Source organism: Lepidochelys kempii, chromosome 24 (genome assembly GCF_965140265.1).
Source record: "Lepidochelys kempii isolate rLepKem1 chromosome 24, rLepKem1.hap2, whole genome shotgun sequence".
In the NCBI taxonomy this organism is placed as follows: domain Eukaryota; kingdom Metazoa; phylum Chordata; order Testudines; family Cheloniidae; genus Lepidochelys; species Lepidochelys kempii.
Genome location: NC_133279.1, coordinates 9501349 through 9524375, shown reverse-complemented (window position 1 = coordinate 9524375; position 23027 = coordinate 9501349). Strand labels below are relative to the sequence as shown.

At 53.8% G+C, this 23027-nt stretch overlaps 1 protein-coding gene across 1 annotated transcript in view; it reads left to right on the top strand.

Moving 5' to 3' along the window:
- The first annotated feature begins 7604 nt into the window (after window positions 1–7604).
- LOC140902914 (immunoglobulin superfamily member 11-like) overlaps window positions 7605–23027 on the top strand; it is a 17001-nt gene continuing 1578 nt past the window's right edge. Inside the window, exons 1-8 of the mRNA XM_073323500.1 lie at window positions 7605–7656; window positions 8004–8164; window positions 9381–9585; window positions 16173–16328; window positions 16740–16862; window positions 17800–17956; window positions 21071–21207; window positions 22748–22966. Of these exons, the coding sequence (XP_073179601.1) occupies window positions 7605–7656; window positions 8004–8164; window positions 9381–9585; window positions 16173–16328; window positions 16740–16862; window positions 17800–17956; window positions 21071–21207; window positions 22748–22966 (1210 nt within the window). The remainder of the gene's footprint in view (window positions 7657–8003; window positions 8165–9380; window positions 9586–16172; window positions 16329–16739; window positions 16863–17799; window positions 17957–21070; window positions 21208–22747; window positions 22967–23027) is intronic.

The following is a 23027-nucleotide window of genomic DNA, read 5'->3' as shown; positions in this document are numbered from 1 at the left end:
CCATTTTCCTCTTTGTGCCTCAGTTTACCGTCTCACCCTTCATCTGTTTCGATTGACTTCTTTGGGAGCAGGGACTGTCTCTGTGCAGCGCCAAGTACCCGGGGTCCCCCTCTCTGCTGGAGTCCAGACCTGCTCATGTTATACAAATAATAATCCCTGGCTCTTATCAGTAGATCTCAAAGTGCTTTACAAAGGCTGTAAGTGTCCTTATCCCCATTTCACAGATGGGGAAACTGAGGCACAGAGCAGCACAGCGACTCACAGAAAGTGACCCAGGCAGGCAGTGGCAGGGTTGGGAATAGAACTCAGGTGTCCTGCTTCCCTGTGCTTTAGTTATGGTCAGTGCAGGGAAATCTGAGAACCCCAGCTGAGCCCTAACCTTCCTTGTAGAAACTGAGAGAGCCAGGTAAAAAAATGAACACATCAGCCTTCGCAGCTTTAGCAAAGCTTTTGACACGGTCTCCCATAGTATTCTTGTCACCAAGTTAAGGAAGTATGGGCTGGATGAATGCACTATAAGGTGGGTAGAAAGCTGGCTAGATTGTCGGGCTCAACGGGTAGTGATCAATGGCTCCATGTCTAGTTGGCAGCCGGTATCAAGTGGAGTGCCCCAAGGGTCGGTCCTGGGGCCGGTTTTATTCAATATCTTCATAAATGATCTGGAGGATGGTGTGGATTGCACTCTCAGCAAATTTGCGGATGATACTAAACTGGGAGGAGTGGTAGATACGCTGGAGGGGAGGGATAGGATACAGAAGGACCTAGACCAATTGGAAGATTGGGCCAAAAGGAATCTGATGAGGTTCAATAAGGATAAGTGCAGGGTCCTGCACTTAGGACGGAAGAACCCAATGCACAGCTACAGACTAGGGACCGAATGGCTAGGCAGCAGTTCTGCGGAAAAGGACCTAGGGGTGACAGTGGACGAGAAGCTGGATATGAGTCAGCAGTGTGCCCTTGTTGCCAAGAAGGCCAATGGCATTTTGGGATGTATAAGTAGGGGCATAGCGAGCAGATCGAGGGATGTGATCGTTCCCCTCTATTCAACATTGGTGAGGCCTCATCTGGAGTACTGTGTCCAGTTTTGGGCCCCACACTTCAAGAAGGATGTGGATAAATTGGAGAGAGTCCAGCGAAGGGCAACAAAAATGATTAGGGGACTGGAACACATGAGTTATGAGGAGAGGCTGAGGGAGCTGGGATTGTTTAGCCTGCAGAAGAGAAGAATGAGGGGGGATTTGATAGCTGCTTTCAACTACCTGAAAGGGGGTTCCAAAGAGGATGGCTCTAGACTGTTCTCAATGGTAGCAGATGACAGAATGAGGAGTAATGGTCTCAAGTTGCAGTGGGGGAGGTTTAGGTTGGATATTAGGAAAAACTTTTTCACTAAGAGGGTCGTGAAACACTGGAATGCGTTGCCTAGGGAGGTGGTAGAATCTCCTTCCTTAGAGGTTTTTAAGGTCAGGCTTGACAAAGCCCTGGCTGGGATGATTTAACTGGGAATTGGTCCTGCTTTGAGCAGGGGGTTGGACTAGATGACCTTCTGGGGTCCCTTCCAACCCTGATATTCTATGATTCTATGATTTCTATGATTTCTGTTCTCCATTCTGTATGCTAATAGGGATGCCTCCCTGTCCCATTTTTAATGCAAATGAGGCTAAGGGAGTAGCCTTAATCCTGTCATCCTTGTCCCAGGGGTTTAGGTGAGTCTCCCACGGCCTTTTCAGTTTTTCTTTTGATTGGTTTTGGTTCAAGCGGAGGCTGGGGGTGGGGGTGTCCTTCATGAGTCAGACAGGCTGGATACTGCACCCTGGTTCCCCAAGAGCACAGAGCTGACAGGTAACACTGAAGTTAAGTGTACACTAGAATTTTTACTCCAGTGTTCACTAAATGCTAATCCAGACACTGATAAATGTTGGGTCAAGTCACAGTTAGGCCTTGTCTGTACCCAAACATTGAACTGCTTTAACTGTAGCAGGCATAGGCACCGACTCCATGGGTGCTCCGGGGCTGGAGCACTCATGGGGAAAAAATGGGGCAGCCCCCCTATCAAAACCTCCCCCTTCCCGTCAGTGGGCCCTGCCAATCAGCACTTCACTGAGCCTCCCACCTGCCACAATCAGCTTTTTTGCGGTGTGCAGGAGGCTCTGACGGGGGATGGGGAGGAGTGAGAACACGGTGTGCTCAGGGGAGGGACAGAACAGGGCGGGAAGAGGTGGGGGAAGAGCAGGGGTGGGAAGAGGCGGGAGGGGTCTGGGGGGAAGGCATTGAGTGGGGGCAGGGCCTGGGGCAGAGCCAGGGGTTGAGTACTTCCCAGAACATTGGAAAGTTGGTACCTATGGTAGCAGGGTAGTTAAAGTGCTTCTCTGCTGTGGGTGGTGGAACGCACACCTATGAAGCATGTGTCATGTCCCCCTCTAGTGGCTGTTCCATATGCAGGATAACAGCTTACTACCGCTGCCAGTAAAAAACTCAAGTGGGAGAGGCTGAAGGGTGCAGGGGTTCAAACGCTGCTGCTGACCCTTCCTCTTCCTCAGCAAGTTTGCAGATGACACTAAACTGGGAGGAGAGGTAGATACGCTGGAGGGTAGAGATAGGATACAGAGGGCCCTAGACAAATTAGAGGATTGGGCCAAAAGAAATCTGATGAGGTTCAACAAGGACAAGTGCAGAGTCCTGCATTAGGAAGAAAGAATCCCATGCACTGCTACAAACTAGGGACCTAGTGGCTAGGCAGCAGTTCTGCAGAAAAGGACCTAGGGGTTACAGTGGACGAGAAGCTGGATATGAGTCAGCAGTGTGCCCTCGTTGCCAAGAAGACTAACGACCTTTTGGATTGTATAAGTAGTGGCATTGCCGGCAGATCAAGGGATGTGATCGTTCCCCTCTATTCGACATTGGTGAGGCCTCATCTGGAGTACTGTGTCTAGTTTTGGGCCCCACACTACAAGAAGGATGTGGAAAAATTGGAAAGCGTCCAGCAGATGGCAATAAAAAGATTACGGGACTGGAACACATGATTTATGAGGAGAGGCTGAGGGAACTGGGATTGTTTAATCTGCGGAAGACAAGAATGAGGGGGGATTTGATAGCTGCTTTCAATTACCTGAAAGGGGGTTCCCAAGAGGATGGATCTAGACTGTTCTCAGTGGTAGCAGATGACAGAACGAGGAGTAATGGTCTCAAGTTGCAGTGGGGGAGGTTTAGGTTGTATATTAGGAAAAACTTTTTCACTAGGAGGGTGGTGAAGCACTGGAATGCGTTACCTAGGGAGGTGGTGGAATCTCCTTCCTTAGAAGTTTTTAAGGTCAGGCTTGACGAAGTCCTGGCTGGGATGCTTTAGTTGGGGACTTGTCCTGCTTTGAGCAGGGGGTTGGACTAGATGACCTCATGAGGTCCCTTCCAACCCTGATATTCTATGATTCTATGACCCCTGGCAAGTTATCGAACACATACGCCAGGGTGCAGCCTGGAGAATTGGGAATGGGATGCCGAGCATTTCACCTCCATGTCTGAGGAGCTCCCCCGACAAAAAACACCCTTGCAGCTGGCACTGAGTGTCCCCCACTCTGGCATCCTCAGCGGGGAGGTCAGGAATGGCCTGATCGAAGGAAAGTCATCCCTAGGGGGGTTCCCTGGAGTCTAGGGGGATGGTGGGATGGCCTGAAGAACCCTGGTGCTGGCACCTTAAATCCACATTGACAGGGCCCTGGGTCCTATATGGAGGGACTCATGAGATGGCTGTTACAGGGGCGGGTCAGGAGGAAACTTCCCTTGCAGCAGGTTATCCTGGGCTCTCTTCCATGCTGGCGCTGGCCTGGAGGCAGGATACTGGGCTAGATGGGCCCCTGCTGTGCTCCACTCTGGCAGTAACTGTCCCTGTTCTCTTTCTGCAAGGTGTTAGTGACTCCCCATGACTCCCCATTAAAATGTGGGGGGAGGGAACTGGGCCTTGGCAGCTTGCCTGAGAAGCGGGGGGGGGGGCACCGCCGCCTGTGCTCATTTCCATTGAGCTATGCCTTGGATTCGGGGAGAGGGAGGGGACTAAAGGCGAGTTCAGAAGGGAACGGACAGAGCGAGGCAGCCGGCAGGGAACCGAGCGCAGCATGGCATGGACTCGCTGAGCTAAATACCACAGCCATGGCCCCGAGGGAGAGGACCAGACCCCGCAGCCACCCCATCGCCCCGGCCAGCCTGTGGCTTCTCCACTGCTACCTGTCAGGTACCCTGGGGGGGGGGGCAAGGCTGGGGGCACAAGGGGAGTCACCCAGAGGGAGGGAGAGAACATGGAAAAGAACAAAAGGGAAACCAGATGGGACAAGGGAGAGGGGACAATTCCTCCCCTGGCCGGGATGATGACTCCACACATTCACCTCCTGCCCCTTCTGGGCCCGATCACTGCTCGGGCCAAAGCTCCTGCAGACTGTGCTCAGCGGGGTGAGCAGGGCAGCCAGGGGCTGGACAGAAGAGGTTTCTGTTGACCCTGCTGACAGCGGTTGGGGTGGGGGGTCAGCCTCGGGGGCTGGGCGCTGGGAAGAGACATGGAATGGAAGTCCTAGAGCTAGGTGCCAATCCCAGATCTTTCAAACCCCCACCCCCATGCCCACAGCCAGGGATCCCTGCAGCACCACGCAAAGAGCTCAGTCTCTTCCCCTCGGCCCCCTGATGCGAGGGATCTCTGGGTTAACGCTTTCAAGAGGCATGAGCAAAGGTGTCGCAGGTGAACAGTGGGTGGCACAGGGTGCCCCGGTGGGGTCAGAGAGGTGAGACCTCTGGGAACTGCTGTCCGACGTGCAGTGGCATCCTGGATGCCAGTGCCAAGTGGGAATAATACACTGTGAGGGGCTGGTTATGCCCAGCTGGCCCAGAGATTAGGGCACCAGGCTAGAACCTAGGAGACCTGGGTGCTAGTCCCTGCTTTGCCACAGACTCTTTGTGTGACCTGGGGTAAGTTGCTTAGCTTCCTGTGCCTCAGTTTCCCCTGTGTGCAATGGGGATAGTGGCCCTGCCACACGGGGGAGTGGGAAGATAAATACGTTGCAGAAGGTGCGGTGCTCAGACATTGCAGTAACAGGGGCCAGATAAGGTCCATAGATAAAAGCGCCGCCGGGTGCATCTACGCTACTAAGAAACCCCCTGTCGCTGCGTCTCAGAGGCAGGGTCAATGGACTCAGGCCTGCAGGGCTCCGGCTGTGGGGCTGAAAACAGCAGCGTGGACGGACGTTCCCACTCGGCCTGGAGCCGAGGCTTCCAGACTCTCCCCCTAGCTGGGTTCCAGAGCCCGGGCTCCAGCCCGAGGGGGATTGTCTGTGCTGCTGAATTTCACCCTGCAAGCCCACGTCCATTGACCCAGCCTCGGAGGCTCGACACCATGGGATTTTCTTTGCAGCGTAGACGAACTCCCAGTGTCTGATTTTCTCGGGAATCGTTCTCTGGGGGAGCAAAGATCTCGCTCGTCCTCAATTTTCCTGCCTCATTCTCATAGTCTGGGCAGCGCGGCCTGGTGTCATTTGCACTGCAACAGTCATCCAGGGCCCTCAGAGGGGGCAGCGGGACTATTGGTTAGAGCAGCGGCGGGGGAGGGGCTGGGAGTCAGGATCCCTGGGTTCTATTCCCAGCTCTGGGAGGGGAGTTACCTAGTGGTTAGAGTGGGGGGTGCGAGGGGTGGGCTGAGCACCTGGACTCCTAGGTTCTATTTCCAGCCCTAGGAGGGGAGTGGAGTCTGAGAGAAGGGCAGACTACAAATCTGGACTCCTGGGTTGTATTTTCACTTCTTTCTTACCCCCTTGTGTTAGCGTGGGCAATTCATGTAATCACCATGTGCCTCAGTTTCCCACATATCAGTTACCCTTTGAGCCCTCCAAGTGGCAGATCTGCCATCATTGCCTTGTGTTACTAGGCTAAATCAAGGTCCGTCCATCACGCCTGCCTGGCGCCTTAGAGCTGCCGCCGTGCAGTGGCCTTTTCTAGGCTGAGAGGTTTCTTTGTTCAGGGCTGCTGGCATGGGGAAGGAGAGGGGGTGTTGATGACACCCCCACGGGTGTGTGGCCAACCACAAACCCATCTCCCAGCAACATGCCAAGGAGCACCTGGGGCTGGAGACGACCAATGGGCTGGGGAGAGGCAGGAGCCCAGCTGACTGGAAGCCCAGCGGAGCGGCCTTTATGGACACTGGTGGGGAGGGAAGTGTGGACTAGCAGTTAAGGCACAGCCGGGTCACTCAGGGTGCCTGGGTTCTAGTCCCGGCTTGTGGGCGAGTCGCTTTCCCTTCTCTGAGCGGCCCCGTCTGTCACATGGGCCGGCAAGCCTTCCCGTGTGTGCAGCTGTCTGGGAAGCGCTTGGAGATCCTTGGGGCTAAGGGCTCTGAGGCAGCATGGTCTTTCATCTGGAGGCCTCTATTGCTCCCACCTGGAATGGGCAGGAACCTCTCATAGTGAGGGGGGCGATCTTTCCAGGCTGCCTTTATGGGCCCAGTGCTGGTGTTTGCTGCACTGTGCTGGGGAGGGGCTGTCTTAGCCAGTGGGCACCTTAATGAACGGGCCAAGGCCCCTCAGACATGGCATCACTGCGGCTGCCTGTCCCATGGCCCCTCACACAGCACTTCCTAATTAGTGCCAATTACCCTGAGGAGTTGTCATTCCCCCCCCTTTCCCCCATGCCTCCCTTAATTATCTGGCATGGGAATAGGGCAGGCAGATGGTTCCCACTTTGTGCAGTTCCCTGGAGCAAGTGACCACAACAATTCCCTCCCGCCCCCCCACTGCAGGACAGTGCCCCATTGTTCAGCCCCCCCATCTCCTGCATCCAGCTGAGATTCCCAGCCTGGAGCGGGTTAAGTGGGCTGTAGCTGATGTGTGACTGGGCTCCTAATCGCGCCTCCGGCCCCGAAGGGGTTAACCCAGCCAAGCTGGGAGGGAGGCAGGACAGGAGATAAATCCATGTTAATTACCGAGTGGGACTAATTACTATTGATGGTTCATTGGCAAAATGAATTGGCAAAACATAGTTGCCTGGTGCAAGCCAGACAGACACATGGAGTGCTGCTCCAGACGTATTCGACTCCTCAGTCCCGAAATCGTGCCCCAACTCTCTTGTGCGCTGGCTGCCCCTTGCATGTGGCTTTGGGACAGCCTGATCCCCAAAATGGGGGGGGAGGGATAGCTCAGTGGTTTGAGCATTGGCCTGCTAAACCCAGGGTTGTGAGTTCAATCCTTGAGGGGGCCATTTAGGGATCTGGGGAAAAAATTGGGGATTGGTCCTGCTTTGAGCAGGGGGTTGGACTAGATGATCTCCTGAGGTCCCTTCCAACCCTGATATTCTATGATTCTATGATCGCTCCCCCAGCCGGCCTTGGGGTATTTCGGTTTCCCTGCAATTGGCCCAGCCTCAGCCCTGACTTTCTCTTCCTCACGGTTTCTTCAGCCACTCCCGAGTTCCCAAGGTTGGAGCAAAGATTCAGCCAGAGTGAAATTCCCCTCAGCAACCAGGGATGGGCCCCACATACCGCTAGGCCCCATGTAACGCCCAGCTCTGCCTGGGGTGACCCTGTGTGGGTGAGAGCTGCGTCTCTGGGAAGCTGGGTGGCTAATGCAGGCAAATGGGGAATGGAGCTTTACATTGACCCTTTGTTGCGGGATCGCTTTGACAGTCCTCATGGTAACAAGCACTGGGCTGGCGCAGGCCGGATGCTAGAATTGTTCTGGCCCAGCATGGCCAGGAACCGTTCCTGTGTCCAGTTCTAGGCTGTGCCAGCCTCACCCACTGCTCGGGGGTGTCGGGTGCCCTCACACCGGAGGGTGGAGGCTGTTCCAGCCCCTTTCTGTGGGACCTGGCTGTTTCAGCCACACAGGTCATTAGCCCTGGCGGCCATCATTAGCTGGCAGCCATCCTGGCTGGGGGAGCTTTTTCTGGTTTTTACTCCTCTGGCTCTGAACCTTGGCCAGGCTCCGAGCTTTCATTGCCAGGATCCTCCCTGCTCATTCCACCCGTTGTGCCTTTTCCAGCAGTGGGCGCAGTGAAGGTGTCGGTGGGCGCTGCCAGCATCCAGGTGGCGAGGGGTGGGAACACACTTCTGCCTTGCAACTTCCACACCACGGCCTCTCTGAGTCGCCTCAACATCATCTGGACGGTCACCCCGCTGGTGGAGCCAAACCGCCCCCAGCAGGTTCGTGGAGCATGGCCCTTTTCATTCCATTGCTGGAGGGCAGTTAGCTTTGGTATAGTCAGGGATCAAGGCCCCAGTCAGGGATCGGGGCCCTAGGATGTTGCGCACTGTCCCTGCCCAGAAAGCTCACAGCCTAGGATGGTGGCCAGACAAAGGGGGGCAGGGGCGGAAGCAGGGGAGATCAACATACAAGGTCAAATGAACTTGAGATGCCCAGTAAACAGCAATCCCAGTTCACCAGCTGCTGTCAAATGGCAGAGTTTTGCAGGCATCACAGGAGAGAGGAGCTGTTGTGAGTGCGCTGTGCAATTTCTCAAAACTGGGGCACCATTAACCTGTGGAACTCCTTGCTGCAGGATACTAGTGAGGCTAACAGTTTCGCAAGGTGTTGACACACAGGAATAATAGCAGCAGCTGCAGGCACACTGTCTGGATAGAACAATGAGGCAGATTTCAGGGTGGAGCTCACTAAGGAGTCATGGGGGAGTTCTGCTCCCCTCCCCTGCTCTGCCCTGCCCCCATGGGGTACTGCTGCATCGCTGCTTAGGAGCACTGTATGGAGAGGGCAATGAGCCACCTGCCCCTCTCTCATACTGCAGATCACAGCCTGGCCTCGCCTTTCAGGCCACTAACCTAAAGAGTAACTTTAAAAGCAGCCCCCTCTCCCTGTCACAAGGGGGAAGGCAGTCCTGGGGCAAAGGTGCTGCCTGGCAGCACCACCCTAGGATGCATCCTTGAACAGACCCCAGTTGGGCTTCCTCCCCAAGGGCCGTGCCTGTTCCTTTGCAGTAGGCCCAGCCCTGCTCCTGCTGACACTGGGCTTGGCACTAGCCCCTCCGGGTATAAGAACATACAAACGGCCACTCTGGGTCAGACCAATGGTCCGGCTAGCCCGGTATCCTGTGTTCTGACAGTGGCTACTGCCAGGTGCTTCAGAGGGAATGAACAGAACAGGGCACTTATCGAGTGAGCCCCAGAGCATGGGGTTGTGTCCCTGACCATCTTGGCTAATAGCCATCGATTGACCTAGCCCAGCTAGTTGGTGGCAGAAGTGGGATTTGACATAGGCACTCCTAGCTCCCAGCCCAATGCTTTGTCCACTGGCCCACACTGCCTCTGCGAGTGCAATGGAAGTGCCCTGTGCTCAATGAGGGAAGCAAGGGGAGATGTCTCTGACTCATGGCTGGGTTCTTCCCCCCCTTCTCCTCCACCCCAGGTCCTGGCCTATGAGCAGGGAGAGGTGGTGGAGAGTCTGTCCCAGTACACGGGCCGCGTGGGCTTCGCCTTCCCGCCCGCCCAGAGTGCCACCATTTTCCTCAACGAGACGCGCAGCTCGGACAGTGGGACGTACCAGTGCAGCGTCATGAACCCACCCGACAGGGACACGCCCAACATCGGGGTCATCCAGCTCACCGTGCTTGGTACGTCCCGCCCTCATGGGGAAGAAGCCCCGCCCCCCCAGCATCCCTGCCTTTACACTGTCTATTGGGTGCTTGTCTGAATATGTCCGTGTGTGTGTCCAAGTGCATGCAGGTCTTGGGGTGTATCCGTCTGTCTCTGGGTGTAGCTCTTGGTGTGTGTGTCTGAGTGTGTCTGTGTATGAGTCTTGGGGGTGTGGTTGTGTGAGTGGGTCTGCCTGAGTGTGTGCAGATCTTGGTATGTGTCTATTTGTATGTCTGTGCAGCAGGGGTGGCCCTAGAGTAGCTGCCAGCAACTGGCGCCCCCAAACTCCAAGGGCAGATCCAGGCTGAGGTTTTTGGTAAACTGGGAAACATTTTGCTCCTTTTTTCCTTTTAATGTTTTTTAAGCATTTTTTTTTTAAAACAGAGGCTTAATTATTCGGTTTGTCCATCTGTCCGACTAATGTTTCTGAGATCAGATAAAATAGAGACACGAAATTTTCAGAATAGATTGGTACACAGCAGCTAGATGATATTTCAGTCTGATTTCAAATAAAAATGCATTAAAATGTTAATTTATTATTACGAATCCAAAATCATCCATTACGCTATCCTGCTTTAACTGCCATTACCACCACATCAATATAGAAAGAAATAAGAAAATATTTACAATAAAAACACTCTGTGCTCTTTTCTTGCTTTAAGTTTTGAAAATTAAGTCACTCGTTCTTTTAGATCCAGTTTTCCCGCTATTTCATGCTCTATTGACATAGTGGCAAGTCCAACAAGTCTCTCTTGCACCATCGTTGAACGCAGAGATGTTTTTATCAATTTTAGCTTTGAGAAGCTACGTTCCCCACTAGCCATGGAAACTGGCAAAGTTAAAAGAATGTGTAGAGCTATAAAAATGTTTGGAAAACTATCTGTGAGTTTATTTTCATAAACAAACTTCAGTACTTGTTTAGGAGTGGAATGTTTCTTAAGTTGTCTTGAGAAAGCCTGAAGCTCACTACACAAATCTGTAGCATCAAGGTCTTTTGAATTTTCCTGAGCCAATGCTGACACCAGTTTTATACAAAATTCTTTTATCTGTTTTGCTGTTTTCTTTTGCGAGCTCTGGGGATATCCTATAGAAAGCCAAATAGTAACTCTAGCTGCTGCATCTGTTGAAATCTTTCATCAACTGAGTGAAGTAGAAACTCACTTTGAATCTTTGTTTCGGGTTCTGAATGGGTGTGTCTTGTCTTTCATACTGAAGCTGCTGTTTCTTTTACCGAATGCGAACTGGCTCTGGTTCAAATTCTGTCGGAATGTCTATTTCTTCAGCAAGCTCGAGAGAATCTACCAGTGTTCTTTTGAACCCTTCTGAATTCCTCCAGGATATTTTTAGTTTGCTGCAGTTTTTGAATAGCAGAATGTATGTTCAAGTTCTTTTCCTGAAGCTGCTTACTAGTGAGGTTAATCTCGAAAAGGATATTATACCACAAAATGAGTGAAGTCACAAATTTGAACTTGAAAAGGCCATTTGCAAGAGCTTCTGCATCTGAATGTGCCATATTGCCAGATGATCCGGTAAAGGTAGTATCATCAGAAATTTCAATTGGGGCATCATAAATGTTTCCAAGTTCATAGCAAAGAGGCTTCAAAGCATCAACGTGACTCTCCCATCTTGTCTGACGAAGTGGTTTCACAGTTAGAGAATTCACATGGCAAGTCAGAATCTCCCAACGGCATATTGAGCCTGAGAAAAACACATAAACACGTTGCCTCCAAACAGCATCTAGCAGCATAATTGACAACCAAATTCAGAGAGTGCGCACTGCAAGGAACGAAAAAGGCCCTAGGATTGATTTCCATCATTGTCCTTTGCACACCTTTGTCTTTACCCTTCACCTTACTCCCATTATCATAGCCTTGGCCACGTAAGTTTTCAACAGATAATGACATTGTTTCAAGCTCTTGTAGAATAGTTTCAGTCATAAATGCTCCAGTCGTCTCCTTCAGTGGTACGAAACCCAAAAAATGTTCCTTTATGAGCACTTCAACATTATCTTCATCTGCAGACTTTTCCATATCCACAAAACGAATGATCATTGTCATTTGTTCAACATGACTAGCATCTGGTGTACAGTCCAGTATTATTGAAAAGTATTTTGCAGAATGGTCAGCTTCTACAATTTTCTTTTTAATGACATTTGCTAGGATTTGAATCAGTTCATTCTGCTTATTTTTTCCGAAGTAATGAACCTGTGTTTCATGATCAGTTATTTTACGTAGACGCTCCTTCATGACTGGATCAAACAAATTTTAAAAGTTTCCATTACCTGGAATGTACAATTTTTAATTTCTACCATGGCCACAGAATGCTAAATTTTGCCCACCAAGAACTCTCACTAAAGTAATCAGACGCGCTAATATTAGTTGCCAATAATCTCCTTTTTCCTTGATCACATATAAATTTTCTTCATCGATAGTTTTTCCTTTTTTCAATCGTCATTCAAGTTGTTTCCAATTTTGAAAACATTCCAAATGTTCTGTACTTCTTTCATGTGAAGAGAGAATTGAAGATATGTTTTTCCAGTCCTTCGAACCATTTTCAGTAAGTGATGTACCAATTGCTTGATTTCTAAACAACTTGCAGCAAAAGCAAAACACAGAGTCCTTCAACACTGAATATTATAACCAGTTTTGATGAATTTCTTCCCCATTAATGAGTTTCCTCTTGTAATGCTGAGCAGAGAATTTTCTTTTATTTCCATCCTTAAGGAAGGGAAATTCATGAACTTGTTCGGGTCCATGTTCCATGAGTATTTGCCGCACATTGTTATCACCTCTGGGCCATGAAGCTGAGTCCCCATACTGTAACTTGTTTGTAACTTCCTCATCCTTTCTTCCTTCTACTTCATTTACTTCAATTTCTGCATGTCTCTCTGAAGGTGAATGAATTTTCTCCACTTCCATATCAGTCTGATGCTGTGAGCTGCCTTCATCTAGAAGTAAAAAGAAAAGGAGTACTTGTGGCACCTTAGAGACTAACAAATTTATTTGAGCATAAGCATAAGTAATTTTCCATCATCTTGAGTTTCCAAACTGCTTTTTTGTGGATGTGAGCTACCCTCATCTTCAAGTAATATACCTGCATCTTGATGTTCCAAACTGCTTCCATGCGGATGTGAGCTAACCTCCTCTCCAAGTAAAATTCCTTCATCTGGATGCTGTGAACTGCTTCCATCTTTATTTGGATTATGGAGAAGATATTTCAGGGAGGATCCCTGCTGTTTTGCTTGGTCCTTTTCCTTCTCAGCCTTTCGTTTCTGATACTCAACTCCTGAGGGTTTTCTTTTTCCTCTTTCTGCCATGGGGCATTTGAATATTGTTATGTACTGTGCTCCCGACTGCAAGCATTGTAGGGTTAAGGATGGCTGACATACCACATGGTTGACGATTTAAACCACATTGCAGCCATCCCAACACTTCTTTTCACTGCTTAAAGGGTCACTGATTAGTAACACACACTCACTTACCTATTAAACCAGTTAGTTACAGTGTTTATACGAAAACAAAATGACTTTTTTCAACGTTATAAGCCGACACCAGTTGTTTGGAAAGTAATCCCCTTCCTCACGGTTACCCGCTTGGAGTATCACTTTCGTAGTCTATTAAGCTTTATCGCTGTTACTTTTCTTTTATGGCCCTTATTTATTACGTGTGAACCAGTTATGACAAAGAAAAGTTCATAATTATACAGCCTGATAATAACGCTAAGGTTTAATAACGCTTAAAGATACTCACATTTTGGATTTATAATGCTGAAAGATGTTATTCTTTATTCTTTGGCACCAAGAAACACAATTTCCCACAGTATTCGCTCAATTCTTAACCATCTACCTGCAACGTGTGTTAAAATGATTGTTTGACGCATATCAACTCGCGAGATCTCCACTCTACATGAATTTCTGGCTATGCGACCTTGATGTATATTCGAGTTAGGTGTCACAAGCATTGCAGCTCTTGCCACTGGCGGATGTGTTTCATTGTGGCTGAAATACTGCTTAGCAAAATTGTGGAGTGGGTCATCTTGACAAAAAATTCACTAAAATATTATTTAGTTTTGCAGTAAATAAAAGATTTGACATATTAATAAATTATCAGAAATGTAGAGAAATAAATGATCATTCCTATTCCCTCCGTACGCGCACAGGAATAGAAATAATGACATCTTCAGTATTTTATTTGTATTTTTTTTCATCTTTTTCATTTTGTTTTCTTTTTTTTTACTTTTCTCCTCGAACTTGGCACCCCATTTAACTTGGCACCCTATGGATGGGCCACCCCTGCTGTGTAGATTGAGGGGGTGTGTATCTGTCTGAGTCTTGTGGTGTGTGTGTCTGAGTGTGTGTGTGTGGGGGGGATGGAGTGGGTGTGTGTGTCCCAGTGTGGCTGGGAGTGAGTGCTAGTGTGTGTGTGTTTGTGCACCTATCTCAGCGGGTGCGTCTGCCTGTGTTTGCGCCGCCGCGTGTGCGCACACATCTGAGCAGCTGTCTGGGTGTGTGCTGTGTGCCTCTGTGTTACGATCTGTGTCAGCGTGAGATTTAGTGTGACATGTGCACCTGGGAGGAAGGTCTGTATGGGAGCACGTAGCGTTGTGTGTGGTGCCTTGGTCTGACTGCGGGGGGGGCGGGGGGTGTCTGTCTAGGTATTGAGGTATGTCATGAGCGTGTTGTCTAGGTATTGAGTGTATATATGCATGTGTGTGGGAGTGCATGCACATTGTGTGTGTTCATGTGCACTGTGTGGGCCCCGTGCAGTGTGTGTGTGTAAGAGAGAGTGTGCCCTGTGCACTGAGTGTGCCCCGTGCACTGTGTGTGTGTAAGAGAGAGTGTGCCCTGTGCACTGAGTGTGCCCCGTGCACTGTGTGTGTGTAAGAGAGAGTGTGCCCTGTGCACTGAGTGTGCCCCGTGCAGTGTGTGTGTGTAAGAGAGAGTGTACCCTGTGCACTGTGTGTGCCCCATGCAGTGTGTGTGTGTAAGAGAGAGTGTGCATGTGCACTGTGTGGGCCCTGTGCACTGTGTGTGTGTAAGAGAGAGTGTGCGTGTGCACTGTGTGTGTAAGAGAGAGAGTGCCCTGTGCACTGTGTGGGCCCCGTGCAGTGTGTGTGTGTAAGAGAGAGTGTGCCCTGTGCACTGAGTGTGCCCCGTGCAGTGTGTGTGTAAGAGAGTATGCCCTGTGCACTGAGTGTGTGCCCTGTGCACTGTGTGTGCCCCGTGCACTGTGTGTGTGTAAGAGAGAGTGTGCCCTGTGCACTGAGTGTGCCCCGTGCAGTGTGTGTGTAAGAGAGTGTGCCCTGTGCACTGTGTGTGCCCTGTGCACTGTGTGTGTGTAAGAGAGTATGCCCTGTGCACTGAGTGTGTGCCATGTGCAGTGTGTGTGTGTAAGAGAGAGTGTGCCCTGTGCACTGTGTGTGCCCCGTGCAGTGTGTGTGTAAGAGAGTGTGCCCTGTGCACTGAGTGTGCCCCGTGCAGTGTGTGTGTGTAAGAGAGAGTGTGCACTGAGTGTGTGCCCCATGCAGTGTGTGTGTGTAAGAGAGAGTGTACCCTGTGCACTGTGTGTGCCCCATGCAGTGTGTGTGTGTAAGAGAGAGTGTGCCCTGTGCACTGAGTGTGCCCCGTGCAGTGTGTGTGTAAGAGAGTGTGCCCTGTGCACTGAGTGTGCCCCGTGCAGTGTGTGTGTGTAAGAGAGAGTGTGCCCTGTGCACTGAGTGTGTGCCCCGTGCAGTGTGTGTGTGTAAGAGAGAGTGTACCCTGTGCACTGTGTGTGCCCCATGCAGTGTGTGTGTGTAAGAGAGAGTGTGCATGTGCACTGTGTGGGCCCTGTGCACTGTGTGTGTGTGTGTAAGAGAGAGTGTGCGTGTGCACTGTGTGTGTAAGAGAGAGAGTGCCCTGTGCACTGTGTGGGCCCCGTGCAGTGTGTGTGTGTAAGAGTGTGTGTGCACTGAGCCATGTGGCTCTTGGTCTCTAGTGGCTCTTGGTTTCCAGCTGGGCCAGCGCATCCCCCAGCTCTCTCACTGAGTGCTCACAGCCCCGGGGCTCTCAGCAGGACCGGCTCTAGGCACCAGCAAAGCAAGCGTGGCAGGTTTCCAGGGGCGGCGTTCCGGCCACCCTTTTTTGGGGGTCAGTTGCGCTCTCGGAGCTGCGCCATTTAGACGGGGCGAGGGCGCTGCACCCCCGGCCGCAGCGGGAAGGGGAAGCCCCAGCCCCGGGATGCTGAGCTGCCAGGGCCCCGCCGCTACCTGGCAGGTCCTGCCGGGGAGCCGGGGCTGCGCTGCCTTGTGCCACCCCTTATATCGGGGCTTCTCTGTGCGGCCGGGCGGGGGAGGGAGGAAAGCCCCTGCTGCCGCTGGGAGAAGGTGACGTCGCTCCCTCCACTTCCCGCGCCGCCTGCGAGCCCCACCTGAGCTTGGGGCGGCAAAACCTAGAGCCGGCCCTGGCTCTCAGTAGCTGCTGTGGGCACTGGGCAGCCCGTGGGCCCTGGAGGGACGGGGGTGGGGGGAGAGACTGCCCTGTCCACAGCAGGTCCCCCTGACAGGATGCTGGTCTGTGTCCCCGCAGTGCCCCCCTCCAGCCCCGAGTGCTCCAGCGAGGGGAGTGGGGAGGAAGGGGGGGACATCCGCCTGTCCTGTGCTGTGCGGGAAGGCGTGCCTGCCCCCACCTTCAGCTGGGAGAAGATCCCCCCCGACAAGCAGCCCCTGGTGATGAGCTACACAGGTACTGGGAACAGTGTGGTGTGGGGGAGGGGTGCAGCATGGCGTGGGGCCTGGGTCTTATTGAATCAGGGACCCACCCCGAGTGTGTGAGCCGCACCTGTACCTGTGCCATGGGTCGCGTGCCACACTGCCTACGTCGTGCACACAGGGCAAAGTGGCGTTGCCACAAGAGAGGCAGAGTGTGCCAGATGCCATGTGACCGGCATCCTATGGCAGAAGAAGCCAGTGGGGAGTGGGAGGGGGGTGTCTAGTGGCTGGACCCACAGAGAGGAGAAGAGTCTTGTCCCGCCACCGGCTGGGCAGCCATCCCCTTTAGCCCATGTCCTTGGCCCCCCAAGGAGCTGGGTTCTATCCCCGGCTCCCCGGCTGACGCTCTCTCGTTTGCCCCCTCGCTCTCCGGCTGGCGGGGCAGAGGCGCGCCGGGCCCTGCTGACCCTGCAGAACCTGACGGCCGCCACCTCAGGCCTGTACCGCTGCACGGCCTCCAACGCGCTGGGCTCCAGCTCCTGCGCCCTCCAGCTGCGCGTGCGCCTGGGTGAGTCAAGGCCGGCGGGGAGGGGACTGGATCCCACTCATCAAACGCTGGGCACTGATTGGACACTCAGCAGTGCCGGTGCCCAGTTGGAGAGCTTGATCCAAATGAGCCCTCTGATTGGCTACCCGGACACCAAACTGGTCCCAGCTGTGAATCCAGCCCAAGTGCTCCGGCCATGGCCCGCTGGAGACGGCTGCCCCCCGTCCCTGGCGTAGGGCCCCCCGTCCCTGGCGTAGGGCCCCCCGTCCCTGGCGTAGGGCCCTTCCCTGGTTCACTAAACCTGGATCAGATCGGAGCAGCTTGCATTTGGGGCTGAAGCTCCAAGAGGGGAGATGCTTGCACCCAAAGCCAGCATCTCTGTGCCTCTAAATCCCTGTGGCTAACGGCCAGGCCTGGTGGGAAAGGATCCGTGGGAAGGTTTCTCTGTCGGAAAGGGCTGATCTGTTGACAGCAAAATGCGTCAATTTTGATTCTATTTCATTCTGGGAAATGAAATGATGCAAATGTGGAGACGGCCAAGGCGCTCCAAGTTGGCCCTTTCTGGACGGGAATGTCTCGACTTTTCATTTCGAAGCCACATTCCGTTTCAGGATTTCTTTCCTTGTACAGTAGTAGGGGGGAAAGGAAACCTTTTTAAGTAACAAAATTGTTAGGAAACATTTTGATCAACCCAACGGCGTCTTTATTCTGGAATTTTATTGCCTGGGAAATGTTGAAATTGTTCATTTTCATTCTGCGCTGAAAATTTTTTTCCAAACTTGCGGAAAATCCGATTCCCACCCATCTCTGCTGACAAATCCAGCACTGGGGCTGTCTGCTTTGGCCAGTCCAGCTCCTCTGCACCCCCTGCTACCACGATCCACCTTCCCTGCCACCTGACCACCTGGGCAGCAATTGGCCGCCGAGCCGCTGGTGACCTCTTGTTGGTGTATTTCAGTCCCGCAGGGCACGCTGGGCATCGCGGCAGGCATCACCATCACCCTGACCATGGGGCTGGTGCTGCTGGCTCTCCTAGCCCTGGTGCTCTGGTTGCACCACCAGAGTGTGCGGAAGTGGCCGGAGGAGGAAGTGGAGGATTCGTACAATGAGATCAGGTGAGCTCAGAGGATGGGTGGGGGGAATGAGAATGAGAGGAGGGGTGAAAAGAAGGAAAGAGGAAAGCAGAGCAAAGTGGGGGTGAGGGGGAGGTGTGCGCTCCACTCCAACAGGGGCACGTCGCTGCTTGATCTCCAGGGGTTCAGAGGTCTTGGAAAAGGGCGGGGGCAATATGGATGCTCTTCGAGAGAGGAGGGATTAGACTGAGCCCCGCTACGGCTCCTCTTCAGCACCAGCCGGGTTCGGGGTACTTCCCCTTACGCCTCATCTATTACAATGGCTGCTGTGCACTGCTCCAGAGGTGGCTGCGTTTCAGTGCTGGGTAAAATGATTCTCGATGTAGGGCCTAAGTCACATTTACACTAGGGCCCCTACACCCCACTCTAGCATCATAAAAAGGCCCCCGTTACCCCAAGTAAATGAGAATTGGGCCCCTAGGGGGACAGTCTCAGAAGAGCTCAGAAACGTGGGGGGCTGAGCTCTTGAAAGTCTGGCTCCACTGTGGTCGTAACATCCTTTAGCGCCGTGCAGGAGGCAGTGGCAATAGGTTCGGGGTGCTGGAGCCGTATCGGCTACCCGGAGGGATCGAAATTCACACGTCAGGCTCCAAAAATCCCAAGATTGTCTGAAAAAAACATGCGCTTTTATAACAAATGTGTGGTTCTTTTCCTCCTGATTCCTGAGCCATTAGAGGGCACATTTCCCGGCTTTTCCTTGAAACCAGCCCTTTTTGTAAAACAAAAGCCCAGAGTGTCCCGACCACAGGACTTCCCCGGAAACACCAAAGAGCTGAGAGTCCTTTCCATGCTCAGTCTGTGTATTACCATGGACAGCGAAAAAGAAATCGCACCAGAGCCTCTGTACTGCCCATCCCTGCTGGGAGTGCCTGGGAGAGTCAGTCATCTGGATTTTCATTTAAACAACAGCCTGGCAGCTAGGCAGGAGTCCAGGAAGGAGCCTGCTCTGGGGAGCCAGGACTCCTGGGTTCCCACCGGCTAGTGCAGGGGTTCTCACAACGCACTTTTTGGTGGCTTCAGAGTGTGGCCACCAACGCTTGCTGGTGACTGCTCTGACAAACCGTCTCTCTGTCCCTGCCTCCCACGGCCCTTCAGCGAGAGCCGGCCCCGGGGAAGATGAGTCCCAGGCTTTCCATGCCCCGGCCAGACAGGAGCCGGGGAGCTTCCCAGGGGAACGCCCTGGCGACTGAAGGCCGCAGCCGCCTCCGCTGCCAAGGGCTGCCTCCAGCACCGCGCACGCTGGTCCCACCTGTCTCCGGAGGCGCTGCCTGGAGCCCCCCAGGAGCTGTGTGGTGCACGGTGCCAGTCCCTGCCACCTGCCCTTGGCAACGGCTCTTCCGGAGCAACCGCTGGGGGCTGCAGGGGAGGGCTTTGCTCCCCGTCAATCTCCACCCATGCTTTGGAGGCTGGCGTGGCTGCAAAAACCTCCACTGGTGGCCGCATTTGAGAAACGCTGAGCTAGTGACTCTCGGCAAGTCAGTTGCCCCACCTTTTGCCTCAGTTTCCCCTTCAGTACAACGGGTGTGACAATCCTGTCCCAGTGGCCTGTCCTGCTATGGGGTGTGTCTGTGAAGGGCTGTGTGCATGCTTGTGAATACACGCACACACTGTGATTACACCTCACGGTGGGAGAGCTCCCCAGGTGGAATCTCTGGGGCAAAAGCAGCTTTTATCCAGTGTTTAAAGTCTTTGCTTCCCCCTTCTGTGGAAGGCTGGCCAGGATCAGCCTGGCTCTGGGATTTCAGTGTGTTGCCTGACTTTGTGCTGAACTGTTTGCAAAGTGGCCTGGCTGAGACATGCACTAGGGACAGGAATAGCAAATAACAAACAGGGGTAAAGCAAACGATATGGGCTGGATGCAGGATTCCGGGAGGCGGGGGAGCGTGTCTCCGGCCTGTACCATGCAGGAGGTCAGACAAGATGGTCAGAGTTGGGCCTTCTCTGGCCTTAACATCTATGGCTCAGTTACCTCCCTGCTGCTGTTTGCAGCCTCTGCCCTGTGTTGCCAAGTGAGGCTCATGACGTGTTTTTCTTAAAGCCTCAGCAGCCGGAGTCCTGTGATTTTTAGGGAACACTGCTCAGCTTTCATTGGGGCAAAAAAGTAAATTTCTGGCATGGAGAAAAGCTGGAAAATGTGACCCCGAATGGCTCAAAATCTATGAACAAAACCTGATGCAGATGATTTAAAAAAAATTTTTATTATTATCATTACTTATTAGGTGTATTCCGGTAGCACCTGGGATCCCCAGTCCTGGGCCAGGCCCCTTCGGTGTCAGGTGCTGAACAAACACAGAACAAAAATACGACCCCCTTCCCCAAGGAGCTTCTAATCTGCAGGGAGCAGGGTGGGGTGTTAATTGGGGGTGTGAACCGGGCAGGAGGGGAGTGAGCACAAAGGGGCTTGCTTGAGAAATCTCACCGGTTTGAAGCAGCTGTGATTTTTTTGGGGGGAGAGGGGATGTGATTTTGGCACACGTGGGGGGTGCCAACGCTGCTGATTCAGGGATCGCTGCGGGAGGTGCTCTGGTTGGTGTGAGCCAGAACTCGGATGGCGTCACGCTGGGGCTGTCTAGCCTTGGCAGCATGACTCTGAAGCGAAAGAGGGGCAAGGTGCTGCACAGGGTGCTGGCGGGTGGCGGGCGATTCTCATCCACGCGCCTCCAGGAGCTTACCCCCAGCAAGTCCCTGACTCGCTCCTTGAAAGACGTGATAGAGCTGGGGGAGGGACGTCCAGGGATGAGAGCCTATCCTGGGCGGGGGTGATGGTCAGTCCAGGTTTGATTAGCAGGGGTCCTAGGGCGGATGGCGTTTAACAGGCCACAACACTGCACAGCTGTTTAGGCCAGGAAGTGAGGCAGATGTGTCCAGACCACTGAAAAGCAGGGGGAATTCGGGCACAGTGCCCACACTGAACCCCTTACAGCACAGCACCAGCACAGCACCCCTCACCCTGCCCCCTACAGCACAGCACCCCTACTGCCCCCTGCCCCCCTCCAGTCCCTTGTTTTCCCTTCCCAGTCACTGGGCCCCGCTGGTTATAGGCTGCCGTCATGCCCAGGGCAGAGGCTGATGCTGCTGTGCACAATGTCTCCCCAGAGTCGACAGCCTCTCACCGAGGCATCTGCTCGTGGCCAAGACCCTCTCCAGCAACATCCCCATGGCCAACCAGGCTGCAAAGCCCCTCTGGATCTTCACCAGCTCCACCCCCAACACCTCCTATGCTAACTGCCAGCGTGGGCTGGGCGAGGGGAGTCAGGCAGCGCCGCCCAGGGGGCTGCGACAGCCAGCATGGGCAGTGCCCCATGGCAGGAGGGGGAGCAGCAGCAGTCACTCCGAGGAGTCCCTGCCAGACAGCCAGTCGGAGGAGCCCGCCTGGCACCCTTCGTGCCACCGAGAGCCAGCTCCAGCCAAGGCGCTTCCCCCCAAGCACCCTGGATTCCTGGTTTAGGGGCAGCAGGTCCAATGGGCACAGAAATTGCCGGAGGGGGGAGGCAATTCCAGCAGCCAGGTCTCCCTGGGCAGGCACATGCCTTTGTGCACATGCAGCAGCCTTGGGCCAAGCTGCTCCCACCTGCCTGGCTCCAGTGGGTGCTCTGGACAGCCCCACCCTGCCATCAAACCCCCCCCCCCAAGCCAGCCCCGTGTCTCTCGGCACTCAGCCCCCAGGCCCTTTCCCTTGGGCAAAGCCCCCACGCTGGATAGCCCCACTCTGGGGAGGCAGCCGGCCAGCCCCGCAGCCCAGGGGCCAGTCAGGTGGCAGCCCTGGAGGCCTCTGCCTAGCACCCAGGTCACATATAGGCTGGGCAGAGGCAGGATTAGCTTCCCTGTGCTGCTCCCCGCACGGCTTCTGGAGCCCTCCCCAATCTGGCCAGGCTGGTGCCCCTCCGCAAAGCCTGCGGCCGATGCCAGATCGGATGGGAGCAGTGACCTCGCCTGGCCTGCACTGTGGCATCGTTGCCAGGCCCCTGGGTCAGTGCCCTGGCCACAGCTCAGCCCCCCAGTCTGCCAAGCAGCATCCCCTACTGCTGAGGGGCCCTGTGGACAGGCTTGAATGCCCCAAGGCCTGGCGGGCTAGGGAAGGGGACGAGCTGTTTGGGTTCGGAGCATCCCCTGCCTCGGGCTCGCAGTTATTCATGGGTAAAGGCTGGAGATGCTCAGGTGATTCAGGGCTGAACTAAGCCCCTTAGAGGGGACAGATTCTGCCAGGACCAGGATCAGCACCACCTGGAAACCTGCCCCTTTGAGGGGGCTCAAGCTGGGCCCCTTACATCACAGGTCATTTCTGAAGATCTTACCCTGAGCATCCCCACTTCCAGTGTAGCCCCCATGCCTGGGCCCTAGGCAGGGGGCAGGAAGCATGAAACCACAGAGGAAGAAAAAAAGGTGTCTGCTCATGGGGCAAGGGAGAGAACAGAGGCAGCTGGGGAACGGGCAGGGGATCCCCAACATTCAGGGGGGTTGAGGGTCTGAAGGATGTTTTTTATTCCCCTCCCCGCCCCGCCGCCCCAAGGATGAGCCAGGACCGGACACTGGCTACTGTTGCATCCTTGGCTGCTGCATGGCTCCCATGCAGGGGCTGGGGAGATCTGTCCACACTAAGAGCCCAAGTTTTTCCGTAGTTAAAGGGCCCAGCCCACTTCTGGTACCCAAGTCAGCAACGCACGGAGCCTGCCTGCACGGCAACTACCCCCCCGCCCCCCGACCCTTGGCGGTTGGGTGGCAGAGACAGGCGCCTCACTGCGAACTGACGCCGTCACTCCCCCCGCGCCACAGGCACGGGTAAGGTCCCATCTAACCGTAAACCAGAACTGGGCATTAACCTCACCACAGCAGCAGCAGGCCCCAAGCTTGCCAACCCATGGGCACATGCCCAGAGCCACCAGCTGCCTGCAGGACAGCCCATGGCCCCCAAGGCAGATTCAACAAGCAACATTGAGCCCACTCCTCCCCCTCAGAAGGGCTGTGGGAAAGTCACACCTCCAGAACTCCAGTGTAAACGGGCCACTCTGCGCCCTGCCCCTTGGACGCTCCGGGGATTAGCGACTCCACCAAT